This window comes from Odocoileus virginianus, chromosome 8 (assembly GCF_023699985.2).
Source record: "Odocoileus virginianus isolate 20LAN1187 ecotype Illinois chromosome 8, Ovbor_1.2, whole genome shotgun sequence".
NCBI classification, from domain to species: Eukaryota; Metazoa; Chordata; class Mammalia; order Artiodactyla; family Cervidae; genus Odocoileus; species Odocoileus virginianus.
The window spans coordinates 55073379-55091195 of NC_069681.1; the positions used below are offsets into that span (position 1 = coordinate 55073379).

A 17817-nucleotide genomic window follows, 5' to 3' on the forward strand; every position below is an offset into this window, starting at 1 on the left:
CATGCCTGTCCTTTGTTCCATGGCTTTATTATCCCACTTCTATGTATCTTTTTAAAATCAAAATGACATCTATTTATTATTCAAAGCCCCAGATAAAAAGGAATCTTTCAGCACTGTCTCCCCATAAAAACCAGAATTATTTTAATTTCTCCACTGCTTGTTTGTACTTCTCTAAACAGTAAACAGGGCTTGATTTCTCCCCCCCCACCCCCACCCCCCAAAGAAGAACATTCAGAGGCTCAAGTAAGTACATAAAGGATATGTGTGCTTATGTATTCAGTCATATCCGACTCTTTGGGACCAGGCTGCTCTGTCCATGGGATTTCTATGGAGTGGGTTGCCATTTCCTTCTCCAGGGGGTCTTCGGGTTCCAGGGATTGACCCTGTGTCTCCTGTTGAGCCACTGGGGAAGTCAAAAGCACTGGGATATAAGACTTAAAAATGATTTCGTCCGGACCATGCAGTTAAGCAAACTCTTCAAACTGAGAATCAAAAGGATAAAATTTAATAGGAATCAGGGTGCTTTGGCACATATATTTCTAGAGCATTTACTTTGAAGAAGTTAGTAGAATAACTGGGAAGAGGGGACTCAGCAAATATTACATTTATAGATAACACTGATAAGATCTTTGGTAGATATGACATTTGCTTATGTTACACAATCTGTCACAATTGTAGTTTCAGGTCATATTCAAGAATTATCTTTAGTAATGTAAGTATGGGCTGAGAAAGATAAGCCATGAAGTGACCACTGTCAAGAGATAAGAGTGCCCCCCTCTTAGGGTGAATGTGGCGTTAAAGAAAGAATATTTGAGAAAAGCACTACTGTATTAAGACTTAGCTCCGATATAAATGCTAAGAACAAGAACTTGGGAAATACTTCGGCTTGTGGATACTCTCCTACCTGGGAGTTATAATTTCACAGAATAAAAAAAAGAAAAAGAGGGTGCACCAAATTACTATCTGTCTTTGGTAAGTAAAAGCTATTTTTAACAGACTTACATCCTAATAACCAAAACCCCCAAACTAAGACCACCAAAGGTACTTCTAATTCGGCTGGCCTCCTTTGCCTTGAATTCTGAGTTCAACCAGCACCATTCATAGTATATCTTCCCATTGGCAGCGCACGCCTTGGGGAAACGTAACAGGTATACAGAACGATCATCCTCTGGCGGCGGGCACCGGGTCTCTCTTTCAGATCCCAGTTCTCCCACCTGGATGGAACCCAGTACCTGAAGCCGACTGCCTGGAGCTGACAACCTCCTCAGCACTTTCCCGACTCTTCCTCAAGCTGCTAGTAAAACCCGGAGAAGTGGACTTCTTCCCGATCCCGCACGCCTCCCCGGCCCCACACCCAAAGCCCGGAGGCGGAGGCAGTGGCGGCGGAGAGGGGGTGGGGCGGGAACGGGGGGCCGGAGGGACTGAGCGTGCGCGAGGAGTGGCGCATGCCCAGTGCGGCCGGCCGCTTCCCACTGCGGGTGGCTCCGGCGGTGGCAGCGGAGGCGGCGGCGGGTGCAGCGGCGGCACCGCCTCCTCCTCACACTCTCGGGGTGGCGGGGTTAGATGAGCGGCCCCAGTAGTGGCGAGGGCGGCGCGGGGGGGAGGAGGAGAAGAAGGAGGAGAAGGAGGAGGTCGCTGTCTTTGTAGTCTCAGCTGCTGCGGGAGCCAGAGGCCGCCGCCGGAGCCGTCGTCGTTGGAAAAGGGCTGTGTGTGCGCGCGCGTGTCTGCCTGCCCGGCCCGCGGGGACGAGGCGGCGGCAGCGAGGAGGATGATGTGCGCAGCTACCGCCTCTCCTGCCGCCGCCTCCTCGGGGCCCGGCGGAGAGGGATTCTTCCCGGCCGCTACCATCTCTTCCTCCCCGGCGCCGGGGGCGCTGTTCATGCCCCTTCCCGAGGGCTCCTTGGCGGCCGCGGGGCTGGGGCTGGGGCTGCCGGCCCCGGACTCCCGGGGTCACTACCAGCTGCTCCTGTCAGGCCGGGCCCTGGCCGACCGCTACCGGAGGATTTACACAGCTGCGCTCAGTGACAGGGACCAGGGGGGCAGCAGCGCTGGACACCCGGCCTCCAGGTGCGTCTCCGGGTGCCCTTCTTTGCGCCACATGCTGCATGTGCGTCCGTGTGTGTGTCAGTGTACGCCTGTGTGTCTGTCTGCATACGTGTTTATCGAGCTGTCTTTCAGCCAGCACTGGATGCTAGATGGTAGAAGCACTCACTGAGAAAGGAGGGTGCGGTGGCAGCAGTTTCTGCTCTTTTAAGTGTGTGTGACTGTCTTTGTGGGGGGCGAGGGAGGGTGGAAGCGGGGAGCGTGCGATGCTAGAAAAGGTGATGGTGCGGGTCGGTTAGGACACGTGTCTGTGTATTGTTGAAGCAGGAGGAGGGCTGAGCGGAGGGTCAAGCACGAAGAGAATTTGCAGGAGCGATGAGGGAACTGGCGTGTCCAGTGTCTTTGCCGCAATGGTATTTGCACGTATTTCTCACCCCTCCCCCTCCCCCCATTCCCTCAGGACCTTCCATCCTCACCTTTCCGCCTCCCTTAAAAAAAAAATCTGCCTTTCACTAAGGGAAGCAATGGTATCGGTTAAGGATAATGTCATATATATATGATGAGTTTAGGTTAAGACAGGAGATTTCAGTTTACGAGATATATGCGAAAGGGATACAGATGGAGGTTTTCCCTGGCTGTGAACGGTGTCTGATAAAGATTTCTAGAGCTGTACTTTGATAACTAGACCTTTGGGTCCTCGGGAGACGTGGTTACAGCAGCTCTCGTGTTCTGTTGTCCCATCGGCCATTTCCCTTCACCTTCTGTTCTATTTCCTCAGTTACTTTTTGGCCTTAGACTAGAGGGGGTTTTGTGGGGGAAAAGGGGAAACCTGAAAAACTTCAAAAGGTGACAGCTGGTGTAGTGATCAACTGCCACCAACTAGAACATTTGAGGAGCTCCTACAATCTCTTTCAAGACTTGGTGCACCTACAGCTCCCTTGGTGGAGGAGATGTGAAATCACTTTCATTTTCTTTTTCTTAAAATGTAGGTGTCTTTTTGCTTAAGGCTCTCCTATTGTCTTCCTGTCCATGCCTTTACATGCCACATACCTTGAAGCATGGTGACTGACTTGTTTCACCAGCTAGGATTTGGCAGTGGTAATTGCGAGTTGTCTTCATCTTTTTTCCCCCCTCACACCTTCTTGCAGTACATAGGGAAAGCATAGGAGGATTTTTGTCGAACAAGTTGCAGAGTTCACTGTAGTTTTTGAATGTGTAGTTTGTTCGGTAATAACCAGATGCCATTTTCTCTCATATGAGAGGGGCTAGGCTGTGAGTCAGGTATTTGTGGTTGACCAGTGTGTGCTGTGGCCCCTGTCCACTGCAGAGAGGTGTAAAGATAGAGCTTCACTTTTTCTGGCTGAACATTTCTTCTGGTCTGTTTGATTGTTTACAGGATTGGGACTTGAATAGTTTTATCATACCGATATAAATGTGTATAACTAACTACCCTTTGCTATCTAAATTGAAGGCCACAATGTCACAAGTCTGTTTCTTGCTAATGTTTTTGAAAATAGCTCAAAACCTCAGTGGACAGTTTGCTCTAATAATTAGGTGTAATTTTGAGCTGTGAGTCTTTTAATTACGGCACTGTAGGTGCATCTTTACAAACCCCTTTTAAAGAATTTGAGTTTATTTCATATGTTGTTTCCAGACTTACGCAATAAGTTGTGACCGGCATGTTCCCTGTTTTAGCTTTCTGCTACTGTATTTGTGCAGTAAAACCGTTTCTGTGTATTTAGAACTGTATAAACAGTTTTAGGCAAAATTAATATAGATTAACCACATATATAAAGTGTATGAATGATTTTTAGTCTTTGGTTTATTTTTATACAGGCTATCAATTAAAATTAGTGAAGAATTAGTTCACATACCATATTTCAAGAAGTACTTACGAAACAAGCCTTAAGTTGTATGATATTGCCTTCCAGTGCTTGTTCAGAACATTATTTTAGTTCACATTTTTTCTAAGTTGTGGCTGACAACTATTCTTTATTGAGGATTTGCTTAAGAATTCAGTCACATTTCATATTAAATATTAATGGGGAAAGTGGAGCTGGAATTTAGGTTCTGAGTGAATGATGTAATTATTGGTACAGGGGCACGAGTTGAGATAGAGGAAAAGATGAATGTTTCAGAGACAGAGAACAGAGCAAGAACAGAGGATGAAGTTCTAGTGAAAATCAAGTTTAAAGGTGTGAGAGAAAGGAGACAGTGAAGTGAGACAAAAAAAGATGTAAAAAAATTAAGAGAACTGTGGCATAGTAGCACCTCTGGTTGGATTGAAAGTCCTCAGCAGGGTTAAATGTTGAAGAAAGTAAGAACACTTTCCAGGTCACTGGTGACTTTTGAGGATGTGGTCAAGATGTGTTTGAAAGAGAGGTGTGGTTAAGGAGTCCATGGGATATTTTGGGGTAATAGGGAGATGTAGGGCTGACGGAAGGTTATTTGAGTGTGGGAGGGTGGGTGGGAAACATTCAGTAAGTGGAGAAGGAGAAATGAAAGAAGTGAGAGAGGGGATAATCCTTGGGGGAAAGTCTCAGGGAGATCTCGGGGACAGATTTAACATGACAGATGAAGAGGTTAGCCACTCAAAATGTTAGGAGCTAGTCATCCTTTAATATAAAATTGGAGGAGGTATGTATTTATAAATCTAAAGACCAGGAGTTTATTAAGAACTGTATCTTTTTTATTTTGGTAATCCTAATGTGTAGTAGAAGTTTTGGCGTCTGTTCTGTAAATATCCAGTGCCTGCTTTGTTCCAGGCATTGCTTGAGGTGCTGAAGATGTAGCAGTGAGCAAGATAGACAAGGTCTCTATCCTCTTTGGAATTTTCACTCTAGGAGGGAGAAATAAGCAGCTGATGATTTTAGGTAGTGATAAATAGCCGTGGAGGAAATAAAACCGATTTCGTGTGGCAGACAGTTTGTAGTTGAGGGTGATATATTAGGTAGGGTGATCAGGACGGGTCAGGGTTAGTTGACATTTAAGTTGAGTCATGATGATTGGAAGGCAGACCTAGAGGAATAATGTTTTAGGAAAGTACAAAGTGTCTGGTGCAGAAACAAGGTTGTATTCAAGGAACAAAACAAGGTAAGTGTGTTATCAGTCAGTGTTGAATAAATTAGTTACTGAGGATTATGTTTTAGGTGTCGATAGAGAAGTTGAGGGACGGAAGCCTAATGGCATCAGTGACTTCAATGGCATTCTAATGAATGCTTGGATTCTGAATCTAGACTGGTTTTAGATCCTGGCTTTGCAACTCTTTAGCTGTGTGACCTTGGGCATATTACATAACTTCTGCGCCTCTGTTTTTTTTACTTAGAAAATATTTTTGAGATATAATTGGCATATAACATTGTGTTGTAGGCGTACAACATAATCATTCCATATTTTGAGGAATGACTACGACATAGAGTCAACATAGCATCTATCACCGCACATAGTTGAAATTTTTTCTTCTTGAAGTGAAAACTTTTCTAAGATTTACTCCCTTAGCAACTTTGAAATATACATTCCAGTGTTAACTGTAGTTACCTCCCTGTACTTTTGTTGTGCCTTTCAACTTCCCTTGCCCATTGTGCCTATCTCCTTACGCGTGCCTCTGGCAACCATGAGTCGGTCCTCTGTATCTAAGAGTTTGGGTTTTGTTTCTGTGTTTTGTTTTGGTATATTTGTCTTTCTCTGTCTGACTTATTTCACTTAGCATAATGCCCTCAAGATCCATTCCTGGTGTCTCAAGATTTCCCTCCTTTTTGTGCCCGAATAATATCCCATTTTAAGTATATATCTTCTTTATTCATCCGTCAGTGGACATTCACATTGCTTCTCAGCTCTTGTAGATAATTCTGCAGTGAGTGTAGGGATGCAGCTATCTTTTCAAGTTAGTGTTTCCTTTTCCTTTGAGTACATTCTCAGCAGTGAAATTGCAGGATCTTATGGTAGTTTTTCTTTTGAATTTGTTGAGGAATCTCCATATTGTTTTCCATGGTGGCTGTGTCAATTTGCATTCCTACCAACAGTACACAAGGATTCCCTTTTTTCCATATCTTTGCCAGTACTTTTTATTTCTTGTCTTTTTGACTGTAGTCATTCTAACGGAGTGAAATGATATACTTCATTGTAGCTTTGATTTGCATTTTCCTGGTGATTGGTGATGCTGAGCATCTTTTATGTACCTGTTGGCTATTCGTATATCTTTTTTGGAAAAATGTTTATTCAGAGCCTCTTTCCATTTTTAAAGCTGGATTGTTTGTGGGTTTTTGTTTGTTCCTTTTAATTTTTTGATATTGAGGTCTATGAATTCTTTATAATATATATAATATTATATAGTAACCCTTTATCAGTATATGGTTTGCAAGTATTTTCTCCCATTTGGTAGATTGCCTTTCCATTTTTGTTGGTTTCCTTTGCTGTGCAGAAGCTTCTTAATTTGATGTAGTCACACTTGTTTATTTTTGCCTTTATTTTTTTCTGTGTAGAATGGGAATAATAATAATGAGGACTGTATCATAGGTTACATGATTCTGCACATGTAAAGTGCTTGGCACATTAAGTGCTAATAAATATTAGTTAATGATTTCTGCTGAGAGTGAAGGGGCAGATGGAGTTTGGGGACTTAAATAGAAGGCAAAGATCATGTCTTCCTCTTCTGTGTTGGTCTCAGTGACCAACATCACTATTTCATTTGTTCAGCGACTGAATAAATATATTTTTCTATGAATGAATCAGTGAAAGTTGGAACATTTGCTTGAAGAAAAAGATTGTAAGGAAATGAATAAAAGAATGTTTGATCAGTTCTGAATGTGAATGGCAGTACAACTTTGATTGCTTTTGGAAAGAACTATAGTGCAGTGACTAATCTGCCCTGCAGTCAAACTGCCATAGTTCAAATTTCAGTTCTGCTTTTTGGTCTCTTAAAATGGGCAAGTTAATTAGCATTTCCATGTCTGTTTCTTTACTTATAACCTTATAGGGTTATTGAAAGAGCATTGTGCCTGAAGATGGTAAATGCTCATTAAATGTTAGCTGCCATTGGTGGTGGTCATGGTGTTACTATTACTGTTATTATTAAAGTCACATATTTAAAATTCCAATCAGCATGATGTTTTAAGCTTTTCCACTCAAAAGAGAACTGAAAACAATAGCTGATTCAAGGTTGAAGTGTCTGTGGAGATGAAAGAATAAAGAAAGTGAAGGTTTTTGGTGACAAAGATTGACCATGTGGTAAAAAGAAAAGTGATGCCAGGAGGGAACTGATAGACTGAGAGATAAAGACGGTCAGGGTATCAGGGTTGAAGTGGTAGAAGAACAGTGTTAGTGGAAACAATAGAGAAGATTATATTTAAAGTGGGTAATTGTTTTTCTTCTCTAAGCTAAAACCCATATACTTCCTTCAACTTTATCTCTCTTTATTGTTAGAAATTTGAGCCCATCCTTCAAATGCATGGGATTTTGCTTATAAGAGGTTAATCCAACACAGATTCTGATATTAACATTTGGTGCTAACCATTGGCCCTATAAAAATTTGTAGGACAGTTTCTACCTGAGTTTATTTTCTGGATGGGGGTGAAAGGTACAAAGGCAGGTAGTTATAAAAGTGTTAAATGACTAAGAAAGCACAGCCTGTTATGACAAAGGGACGGTTTACTGAGCTGGTGCAGAAACATGAGCAAGAAGGTGAGAAAGCAGTTTGTGTGTAAGTAATGTTAAGAATTCTGTTAGAGCTACAAGGTGGATGTTTTTTATGAGGGAGAGGGTTGGGAATTCATTCTGGAAATGGAGGCTTTGGCCAGAGGGTAAGGCAGCTTGAAATACCAGGTAAGAGTTCAGTTTTATTCAGTAGACACTGATAGTTTTGAGCTGTGAAGAAACATTATTGTTACTATTAGTGTTCTTGGAAGTGATACAGGGTTGAGTCAGTGTATTTGTGGATATGTAGTAATTTGCTTCATGTAGCTGTTGTATCTGTGGAATCCTATACAAACACGTGTTAAGGCAAAAGTTGCTCTATTGGCATATAAGTAGGTAGAAGTATGAAATGAATTCATTTCTAAGCTCACTAGAAAATCTTGCCTTTGGGCTTAAAAAGAAAATAAAATGTTCATTTAAAACTAGTTTTGCATTTTAAGATACTTATATTTTAAAAATCAACAGAATAGTTAGAATAGTCTCACTTTTTTTTTTTTCTTTCAAGAATAGATTAAATGCTCAGGTTTTGGGAGGAGGGGTCAGATTAATGGAGATTTAATTTACATATAATAAAATTTACCCTTTTGTACATGTCCATATGAAGAGTCTTAGAACCATCACAGTCAAGTATAGAAAATGTGCATCACTCTAAAAAGTTTCTTTAGTTTAACTCCCTTTCCTCCCTCTAGCTACTGGCCACTACGGACGAGTTTTCCGTCACTAGTATTTCACCTTTTTTAACATGTCTTATAAATCTCACTCCTAAGGACAGGATTGCATATATAGTTCCTCTCTCTGTCATCTGTCCTTGTATTTCCTATAAGTGGAAATTAGGCTTTAAAGCTTCAGTAGGTTTTGGTGAGACATTTTGGGGGCAAGAATATTTTGAATATAGTTCTGAGTACTGCACATTGTGTCCCGTCCAGCGGTTTTTCGGGTCTCATTGTTTAGTGATGCTCAGTCTGGCTGCTTGAATTACTTGGGTTCCCACTGGATCTCTCTTTCTGTATATGCATGCTGCTTCCATTTGCAGTAAGCAGTAAATCGTGGGTAATAACGTTGACACACTGCGGATACCTTCCACCTGATGGTTTTAGCATCCTGTGATAACCCTTGACTGAGTCAGTTTTATTAGGGGCTTCAAAATGATGGTTTTTGTAATTCTTTTAAAGTAGAATTTGGTAGCTGATGTTCTTCTGCAAAGAATGTTCCCTTATCAACTAACTGGTGGTAAGCTTACTTCCTCCTAGGAAAGCAGGGTAGATGATTGATTTTCTCCCCTCATTAGCCAAATGGTGATAGTAGTCTAGCAGTGGAGAGGTGGGTGCTGCAGTTCATCACCCAGGTATCTCGGTTCAGGCACAGGCTCCCCCAGCCATTGAGAATAGTGGCTACTAAAATCTACTGCAACTGAGTCTCCAGATTGCTCTGAGCCAACAGAGCTGCTTCCCTCAAAGTCACTTTTCTTCTTCGGGGCCAGCCTGCATCCAATGCCTGTTCTCTGTTGGGCTGTAAATGCCTGGCCCTTCAGGTAGGACAACTTTCACGATCCATCCCAACTCCAGAGCTCCCCATGGATTGGTTCATGCTTTCCTATGACAGCATTTCAGTTCACCTCCTTCCTCTGTTTAGTCTCATTTCCTCTACTCTCCCACAGTTGTTGATGTGCAGGGCATTTTTCAATACTTCGGGTGTGTAAATCTCCATTTCAGAGTCTTTTTCTTTGGCATCCTTACCCAAGACAGCTTTGACAGCAGTGGTCTGAGGAAGTAGTTTCTTTTTTTTTTTTCCATTTATTTTTATTAGTTGGAGGCTAATTACTTTACAGTATTTTAGTGGTTTTTGCCATACATTGACATGAATCAGCCATGGATTTACATGTGTTCCCCTTCCCTATCTCCCCTCCTGCCTCCCTCCCCATCCCATCCCTCTGGGTCTTCCCAGTGCACCAGCCCTGAGCACTTGTCTCATGCATCCAGCCTGGGCTGGTGATCTGTTTCACCCTTGATAGTATACTTGTTTCAGTGCTATTCTCTCAGAACTTCTCACCCTTGCCTTCTCCCACAGAGTCCAAAAGTCTGTTCTGTACATCTGTGTCTCTTTTTCTGTTTTGCATATAGGGTTATCGTTACCATCTTTTTAAATTCCATATATATGTGTTAGTATACTGTAATGGTCTTTATCTTTCTGGCTTACTTCACTCTGTATAATGGGCTCCAGTTTCATCCATCTCATTAGAACTGATTCAAATGAATTCTTTTTAATGGCTGAGTAATATTCCATAGTGTATATGTACCATAGCTTCCTTATCCATTCGTCTGCTGATGGGCATCTAGGTTGCTTCCATGTCCTGGCTGTTATAAACAGTGCTGTGATGAACATTGGGGTGCACGTGTCTCTTTCAGATCTGGTTTTGAGAAAGTAGTTTCTAAAATGGGATTTTGGAGCTAGACTTATCTGCTGGCTAGCTGGCAGTGAAGACCCCACGGCTGGTTGCAGATGAAGCCTGGTACTGGTAACCCTTGGCTTGTGCTGTAACTGTGCCCCTGCTGAAACTCTCACTGGTGGTAAGACGGAGTGGGACTCCTGTAGAAGAGACTGTATTGGTGGGTACAGCATCTTAGGCTTGTGAGACGTTTAAGGAAGTTCTTAATTATAAGGATGGTGGTGTCACAGGACTGGTGAGTGACTCTGAGAAAGACCATGAAAGACTGAAGGTAACTAGGAGCAGAATGAGAAAGTTAGGTGATTACTTTCTTTGGCATCATGTAAAGAAACTCATCTTCTGCAGTAGGAGGAAAGAAAAAGCTAAAGATTAGACCCAAGATTTAATTGCAAAGGTAGCAGAACTCCAGGGTGGGTTGCTTTCTCAGAAAGTCTGCTAGGCCAACATCTGTGCTTTGGTTAGGAAGAAATGGGACCCTGGCTTTTAAGATGGGTCATCTGAGTTGATGCACTGGACAGCCAGTTGAAACCCCCAATTCCTCTGAACCCTCTAAGCCTAGAGAAGTGGTCTTCTTTTCTCAGGTGTAGGGTAGTTGTTTGGAGATTATGCTGCCCCCTACTACTCACCTCCTCTCCTCTCTCTTGCTGCTTATCACCAAACCAGTAACTAGAGTTAAGTCAGAGCAAAACCTCCTGGGAGATGCTGGGCCTGCTGAGGAGGAGAGGGACTAAGGTGCACATGTGTACACGCACACACACACAAGAGTTCTTCCCAGGTTGCGCAGAGGCGCCCCCAAACTCCACCAGATACACAAGAATACCACAGGCTATTTCAGAATTTTAAAGGAAACACAGAAATGTCTGTCACAAACTACTCCCTTGAGGTAGTTCATGGTTTTGACATTAGATCCTGTTGCTCTCATTTCCATGATGTCTTACCTTTTTTGAAGTTGACTTTTGGGTATTTGCTGTGATACAAAAAAGGTGCTTCCCAGGTGGCTCAGTGGTAAAGAATCTGCCTGCAGTGCTGGAGCCACAGGAAATGTGGGTTCAGTCCCTGGGTCAGGAAGATCCCTTGGAGGAGGAAATGGCAACCCACTCCTGTATACTTGCCAGGATAATCCCATGGATGGAGGATCCTGGCAGGCTATAGTCTGTGAGGTTACAGAAGTTGGATACAACTGAATATGCATGCACACATGTGATACATGTAAATTTCTATACAAAAATCGGTGTTGAACAGAAAAAGAGGGTGGCCTGTTTAATCTGCACAAGTTTGAGAAGTTGTACGGGACCCAGCCAGTGCATTGTGCAATTACTGAGTGATTGTGGCTATTTAAGATTGAAATATACTTATTTTTCTTTTAAGTTTGTGTGTATTATTTTTTCATATGGCTACTAAGTTGTTAGACTATAACTTCTTACTATTTGGTTTTCATTAATAATAATTAGGTATTCCTTTTGGTCTACAAAGTGTTGTGGAAAAATTACTGTTGATGACTGTGCAAGGGCCCAATAATGGACTTATACTTGTCACTGTTGATCTAACAGCTGAGCTGATGAATGTCCAGCCCAGCAGTAACAGAGAGTAACCTTCCTTCAAGGAATGCAGCCAGTCCTTGTGCCTTGGAAGGGTCTGTGATTCATTTTGACTGAATTTGATGCATATTCTGAGTATATTTCCCTTGCCAGCTTGCAGGGACTCAACTAGTGCTGCTGTTTGAGGGCCTGCAGAGTGACCCATCAGCACAAGGTGCCACATAACATTGTTTCAAAGTGAAGGACCTGCTTTTAGCACACGATCCCACAGATCCATTTGTCCCATTATGCCTGTAACTACTCAGAAGGTGCTGACCCATAGAGTAGTAAGACGGTCAGGGTGGCACAACTGAGGGTGACATGAGTCCTCCAGAGTTCCCAGTAGGAAGAGCACATGGAAAGTGGGATACCTCTGCTTAGTATCCGTGATCCCCTGGGGAATTTATGCTTCCCATCTCTGTAGCTCTGAACACTGGTCAGAAGGGAAATATTTTCAGCAGAGTCACTGTAAGGGTCCTTATACTAAGGCACAGCTGCTGGTGGGACTTGGTGCTCCTTCTCTGCAATAAGGAGTCACCATTTGGACAGGGTTAATGTGCGTGATTATCCGGAGGAGGCAGGGCTGTGGTTTTGCAGTGGAACGTGGAGTTTGGCACTCTGCTGTGTCACACTCTAAGTGTCCTACTGGCTGTCTGCTGGTGCTTCCTTTTCCAACTTTTGTGGAATGTGGACATGAGAAAGGGCCGATGGCCGCCTCACAGGATCAGTCAGAATTTCTGGTCCAGCAGAAATTCTACCCAAAGACGAAGGGAATCCAGGATGACTTACAAAGAAGAGGTCTTGACTATAAGTTTTGGCCTTGAAACCATCTGAAACCAGTGGTGGAGGCTCCAGTTTGTCCTACAATACTTTACTTCCGCTGGAAAGTTTCTCCAGGAAATGAAACTAAGCAGAATTCTGCAGCAGCGTTATCCAGAATTTATTTAAAGCAAGTGAATGGTAGTAGTATAGTAGGTGAGCTGTAGGGAATGCTGTGGATTAAATTTTATTTGTAGATTCTGTGGGATGTTCTGTATAATCATATCATCATTCTTTCTGATCTCTAGGTAACCTTTATTCCCAATGACAAGAACCTTTCTACTTCTGTTAAGTGCTGAATACAAATGATACTTGCATCCTTCCTTGTTCCTAATCTAAGGGAGAAACAGTGACAAATCAGTCTTTTGGTCTTTCACTGTTAAGTGTAATATTAGCTGTAGATGTTTTGATAGCCTTTGCCAATTTGAGGAAGTACTTTACTATTCCTATTTTGCTTATAGTTTTTATCGTAAATGTGTATTGGATTTTGTCAAATATTTTTATGTATTTATTGATATGATCCTATAGGAAAGGAATTTATGATCATATAATAAAAGGAAAAAGTAAATTAATACATTTTTGAATATTAAGTCAACCTTGCATTCCTGGGATGAAACTTTGTACGTGATGTATTGCTGAATTTGATTTGTTTCTTTGTTAAGAATTTTGGGGTTTGTATTCATGAAGGATATTGTTTTATAATCCTTTTCTTTGGTAATACCTTTGTCAGGTTTTTGTATTATAGTTATCCTTGTCTTGTAAAACGAATTGATTAGTAATCACGTCTGTATTTTTTAAAAGGTTGCATGGGATTGAATATTTGATATAATTCACTTGGAGTACCATCTGGTCTTGGAATTCTCTTTGGGGGAAGCTTTTACAGATTGATTTTTAAAAATAGACACAGGGATATTCAGTTTTGGGTTTTTTTTTGCTATTTCTCATAAATTTTGGTAATTATTTTTCTTGAGAGAGTTGTCCTTTCATCTGAATTCTTGAAATTTTTGGCATAAAGTTGTTAATAGCATTCTTATTGTCCTCTAAGGTCTGTGGGGTCTGTGGTAATAATCCCTTTATCATTCCTCATGTTTATCATTTCTCTTTTTCCCTTGATTAGCTAGAAGTTTGTTATTTCTAAGTTCAAAGAATCAACTTTTGACTTTGTTAATTTTCTCTACTACTGGTTGATTTTCTATTTCATTGACTTTCCTCTTACTGTAATTTACTTCCTTTTTACTTTTGTCTTTTTCTTTTTTTTTTTTAGTTTGTTAAGATGGAATCTTAGGTCATTGATTTTAGATTTTTCTCTTCTAATATGAGTATTTAAAGTGATGAATTTTTATCTAAGCACATCTAGCTGCATCCCACAAACTTTGATATTCAGTATATTCTTTGTCATTTAGTTTAAAAAAGCTTCTCATTTTCTTTGTAATTTCATCTTTGATTCATGCACTGTGTGTGTGCGCTAAGTTGCTTCATTCATGTCAGATTCTATGCGACACTATGGGCTGTAGCCCCCCCAGTCTCCTCTGTCCATGGGGATTCTCTAGGCAAGAATACTGGAGTGGGTTGCCATTTCCTCCTCCAGGGTATCTTCCCCTCCAGCATAGGCAGTTGGGTTCTTTACCACTAGTATCACCTGGGAAGCCTAATTCATGCATTACTTAGAATTATTTTATGTAACCCTCAGATGTTTGATATTTATATATATATATATGATTGTTACTACTTTCCAGTGGACCTTTTATATAATTTCAGTCTTTTAAAATTTATTAAGATGTGCATTATCTCCCAGATATGGTCTTCCTTTGTGATAAGACCATATGCACTTGAAAAGAGTATGTGTTCTGCCATTTTTGCATGTAGATTTCTATTAATGTCATATAGTAGCTGTTGGTTGATAGTGTTGTTTGGCTCTTTTATGTCTTTACTCATTTTTTGCCTAGTTCTATCAGTTGCTGAAAAGGAGCATTAAAGTATTAAAAATACTTGTCTCTGTTCCTCTAATTTCGTCAGTTTTAACTTCATATATTTAGTCCTCTGCTATTATGTACATGTATGTTTATAATTGTTAAAACCTCCTGATGAGTTATTCTTTTATTTCATTGTGATAACATGTTTCTTTATCTCCAGTAATGCTCCTTGTCTTGAATTTGCTTTTTCTGATATTAAAATAACTTGTTCAGACTTACTCAGGTCAGTTCAGTCACTCAGTCGTGTCCGACTCTTTGTGACCCCATGGACTGCAGCATGCCAGGCTTCCCTATCCATCACCAACTCCTGGAGCTTGCTCAAACTCATGTCCATTGAGTCAGTGATGCCATCCAACCATCTCCTCCTCTGTCGTCCCCTTCTCCTCCTGCCTTCAGTCTTTCCCAGCATCAGGGTCTTTTCCAGTGAGTCAGTTCTTTGTATCAGGTGGCTAGATTATTGGAGTTTAAGCTTCAACATCAGTCCTTTGATTGAATATTTGGGACTGATTTCCTTTAGGACTGACTGGTTTGATTTCCTTGTAGTCCAAGGGACTCTCAAGAGTCTTCTTTTCAGACTTATTAGGCTTACTATTTTCATGGTAAATTTTTTTTCTGTCGATTTTTTTTTAGAGTTTTATTTATTAATTTTTTTGGCTGGGGGGTCTTCATTGCTGCCCAGGCTTTTCTCTGGTTGCTGTGCAGGCTTTTTTCTAGCTGTGTTAGATGGGGGCTAGCTCTGTAGTTGCGATGTGTGGGCTTCTTGTTGTGGTGGCTTCTCTTGTTGCAGAGCACAGGCTCCAGGCATGCAGGCCTCACTAGTTGTGGCACAGGGGCTGAGCAGTTGGGGCTCCCAGACTCTAGATCACAGGTTCAGTAGCTATGGCACACGGACCTAACTGCTCTACCACATGTGGGATCTTCCAGATCAGGGATAGAACCTATGTCTTCTGCCTTGCCTGGCAGATTCTTTACCTCTGATCCCTCAGGGAAACTCTGTCCATTTACTTTTTGAGCTGTCTCTATTTTTATATTTAAAGTTTCTCTCCTTTGGGCAGTACATGTAGGATTTCGCTTTTTTTTTTAAAAAAAAATCTGTCAATCTTTGCCTTTTATTTGGAGAGTTTAAACCATTAATATTTAATGTAATTAATAATTGGTATGGTTGACTTTAGGTCTGCCATTTTATTGTCTTCTGTTCACCTCTGGTTTTCATTCCTTTATTGTCCCTTTTCTATCTTCTTTTGGATTATTCTTTAGTATCTATTTTAATGTATCCATTGGACTTTGAGGCTGTATCTTTTGGTATTAATTTTTAATGCCCTAGGGATTACAAGGTTAGATACCTAACCTTTCACAGCCTACTGAGAGTTACTGTTGTACTGCTTTACTTAAAATACAGACATCTTACAGCCATACAGAAGCTTTTTTTTAACACCCTCTGTTATACCCCACTCCCTCCTTTATATTAATGTTGTTATATGTATTGTGACTGCATACTTTGAAAACCTCACCATACAATATTATAATTTTTGTTGTTAATAGTCATATATATTTTAAAGAACTTAAAGGAAAAAAGGTACTTTATGTCTGCCTATATATTTATTATTCCTGTTATCCTTCCGTCATTCCTGAAGAAGCTGTGTTTCCTTTCAGCTTAAGGTACTTACTTTATTGTTTCTTGTAGAGTAGTCTCCTGGGGATAAATTCTCTTTGTTTTTCTCATCTGAGAATGTCTTTATTTTGCTTTGATTTCTAAAGTATATTTTCAGTGAACATAGAATTGAGTAAAAGCTTGTTTCCTTTTAGCATTTTCATGATGATGTTCCACCATCTTTTTACCATTATGATTTCTGAACTAGTAGCCTTTAGTAGTTCAAAATTTTTTTTCCGTTTTATGTAGTATGTCATTTTTCTTTATCTGCTTTCAAGAATTTCTCCTTTGTTTTTGGTTTTCAGCAGTTTGATTTGATGTATCTAGTGATTATTTTCTTTGAATTTCTCCTTTACAGCTTCTTGAATCTGTAAATTTGTTTTTTTTTTTTTTTAAATGAACAACAGACATTACTTCTTATAGTTCTGGAGGCTAGAAGTCCAAAATCAAGGCAGCAGCATGTCTACCTTCTGACCTGAACCTTCTTTCTGGTTTATAGCCAGTGCCTTCTGGCTTTGTCCTCACTTGTGAGAGTAGAGACCTCTCTGGTGCCGCTTTTATAAGGACACTAATCCTATTCTTTTTTTTTTTCCACCTGCAGAGTAGCAACACAACTATTGTAGCCATCAAACACAGGACCCGCAACCACAGTGCTCACACATATGCATGTTAATCACAGGTTTCAGTCCACAAAGGTAGACGTGCGAACAGTGTAACTTGCTCCCTCCCCTCCAGCCCTGCCAAATAACTAAGCTTAGAACTGCAGGAGTCCCAGCTGTGCTTAGAGGAATCCTGTTTTCAGTCCATTCAGATCATCTCAGTTACTCCAAGGTGTCTTTGTCTCATCTCTGGCTCCCCACCAGGAACCAGAAGCCTTGGAGCTGAGGGGAACTTTAGCCCACAGTCGTCATCCTGCTCATGCTCTGCAGAAACCTCCAGATTCCTCTTTGGTCTTCCAGCATTATCCATCTAGATCATGCTGCAGCCGCCTTGCCTGCCGACTTGGGCCCTGTCACAGTTGTGCTCTTTCCAACAGCAAAGGGAAGCACTCATCAGTGGGGCCGCAGCCTCTTCTCCACTGTGCTGTGAGGGAGGGCCTCTGAGCCTGCAGCCGTCGCCACCTGCGGCTGCCACACCTCATCAGGCACAGAGCAGTGCAGGGAATCTTGCTGCCCTCTGCCCTGCCTCCAGGCTCCCCGTGGGGCAGGAAGCTCAGGCTGTTTCCGCTCACTCTGGGATGCCCACATCTCCCCTTCCCTCTACCCTGTGATACAGGTCAGGGGTCTTAAGGTCATAGCCACGTCCTCCTGCTCTGCTTTCCTTACCCTCTCCTCCCTTCCCTTGGAGAAGGAAATGGCCATCCACTCCAGCGTTCTTGCCTGGAGAAGGCCTTGGACAGAGGAACCTGGCAGGCTACAGTCTATGGGGTCGCAAGAGTTGGACACGACTTGGTGACTAAACCACTTGATGTAAGGTCATGATTTTAATTTTTTTAGTTACTGTATGATGCTTCATTCAGTGGTGTCCCTAATTATATATCAGTGTGAATCACTTAACCTTGGGGAAATAGTTTTTAGTTTTAAAACTAAAATTTGTACTTTTTTTCTTTTAAAATAT

General features: G+C 41.5%; 1 protein-coding gene across 11 annotated transcripts in view; it reads left to right on the forward strand.

Moving 5' to 3' along the window:
• The first annotated feature begins 1493 nt into the window (after nt 1-1493).
• The window catches only part of MYCBP2 (MYC binding protein 2), a 264029-nt gene continuing 247705 nt past the window's right edge, over nt 1494-17817 (forward strand). For 9 of the 11 annotated variants that reach the window (XM_070471540.1, XM_070471542.1, XM_070471541.1 and 6 more), the window contains exon 1: nt 1495-2067. In XM_070471540.1, coding sequence (XP_070327641.1) covers nt 1769-2067 — 299 coding nt within the window. In that variant the 5' untranslated portion in view covers nt 1495-1768. Of the gene's footprint in view, nt 2068-17817 lie in introns of all 11 variants that reach the window. The other 2 variants (XR_011489071.1, XM_020916754.2) reach the window with 2 other exon arrangements.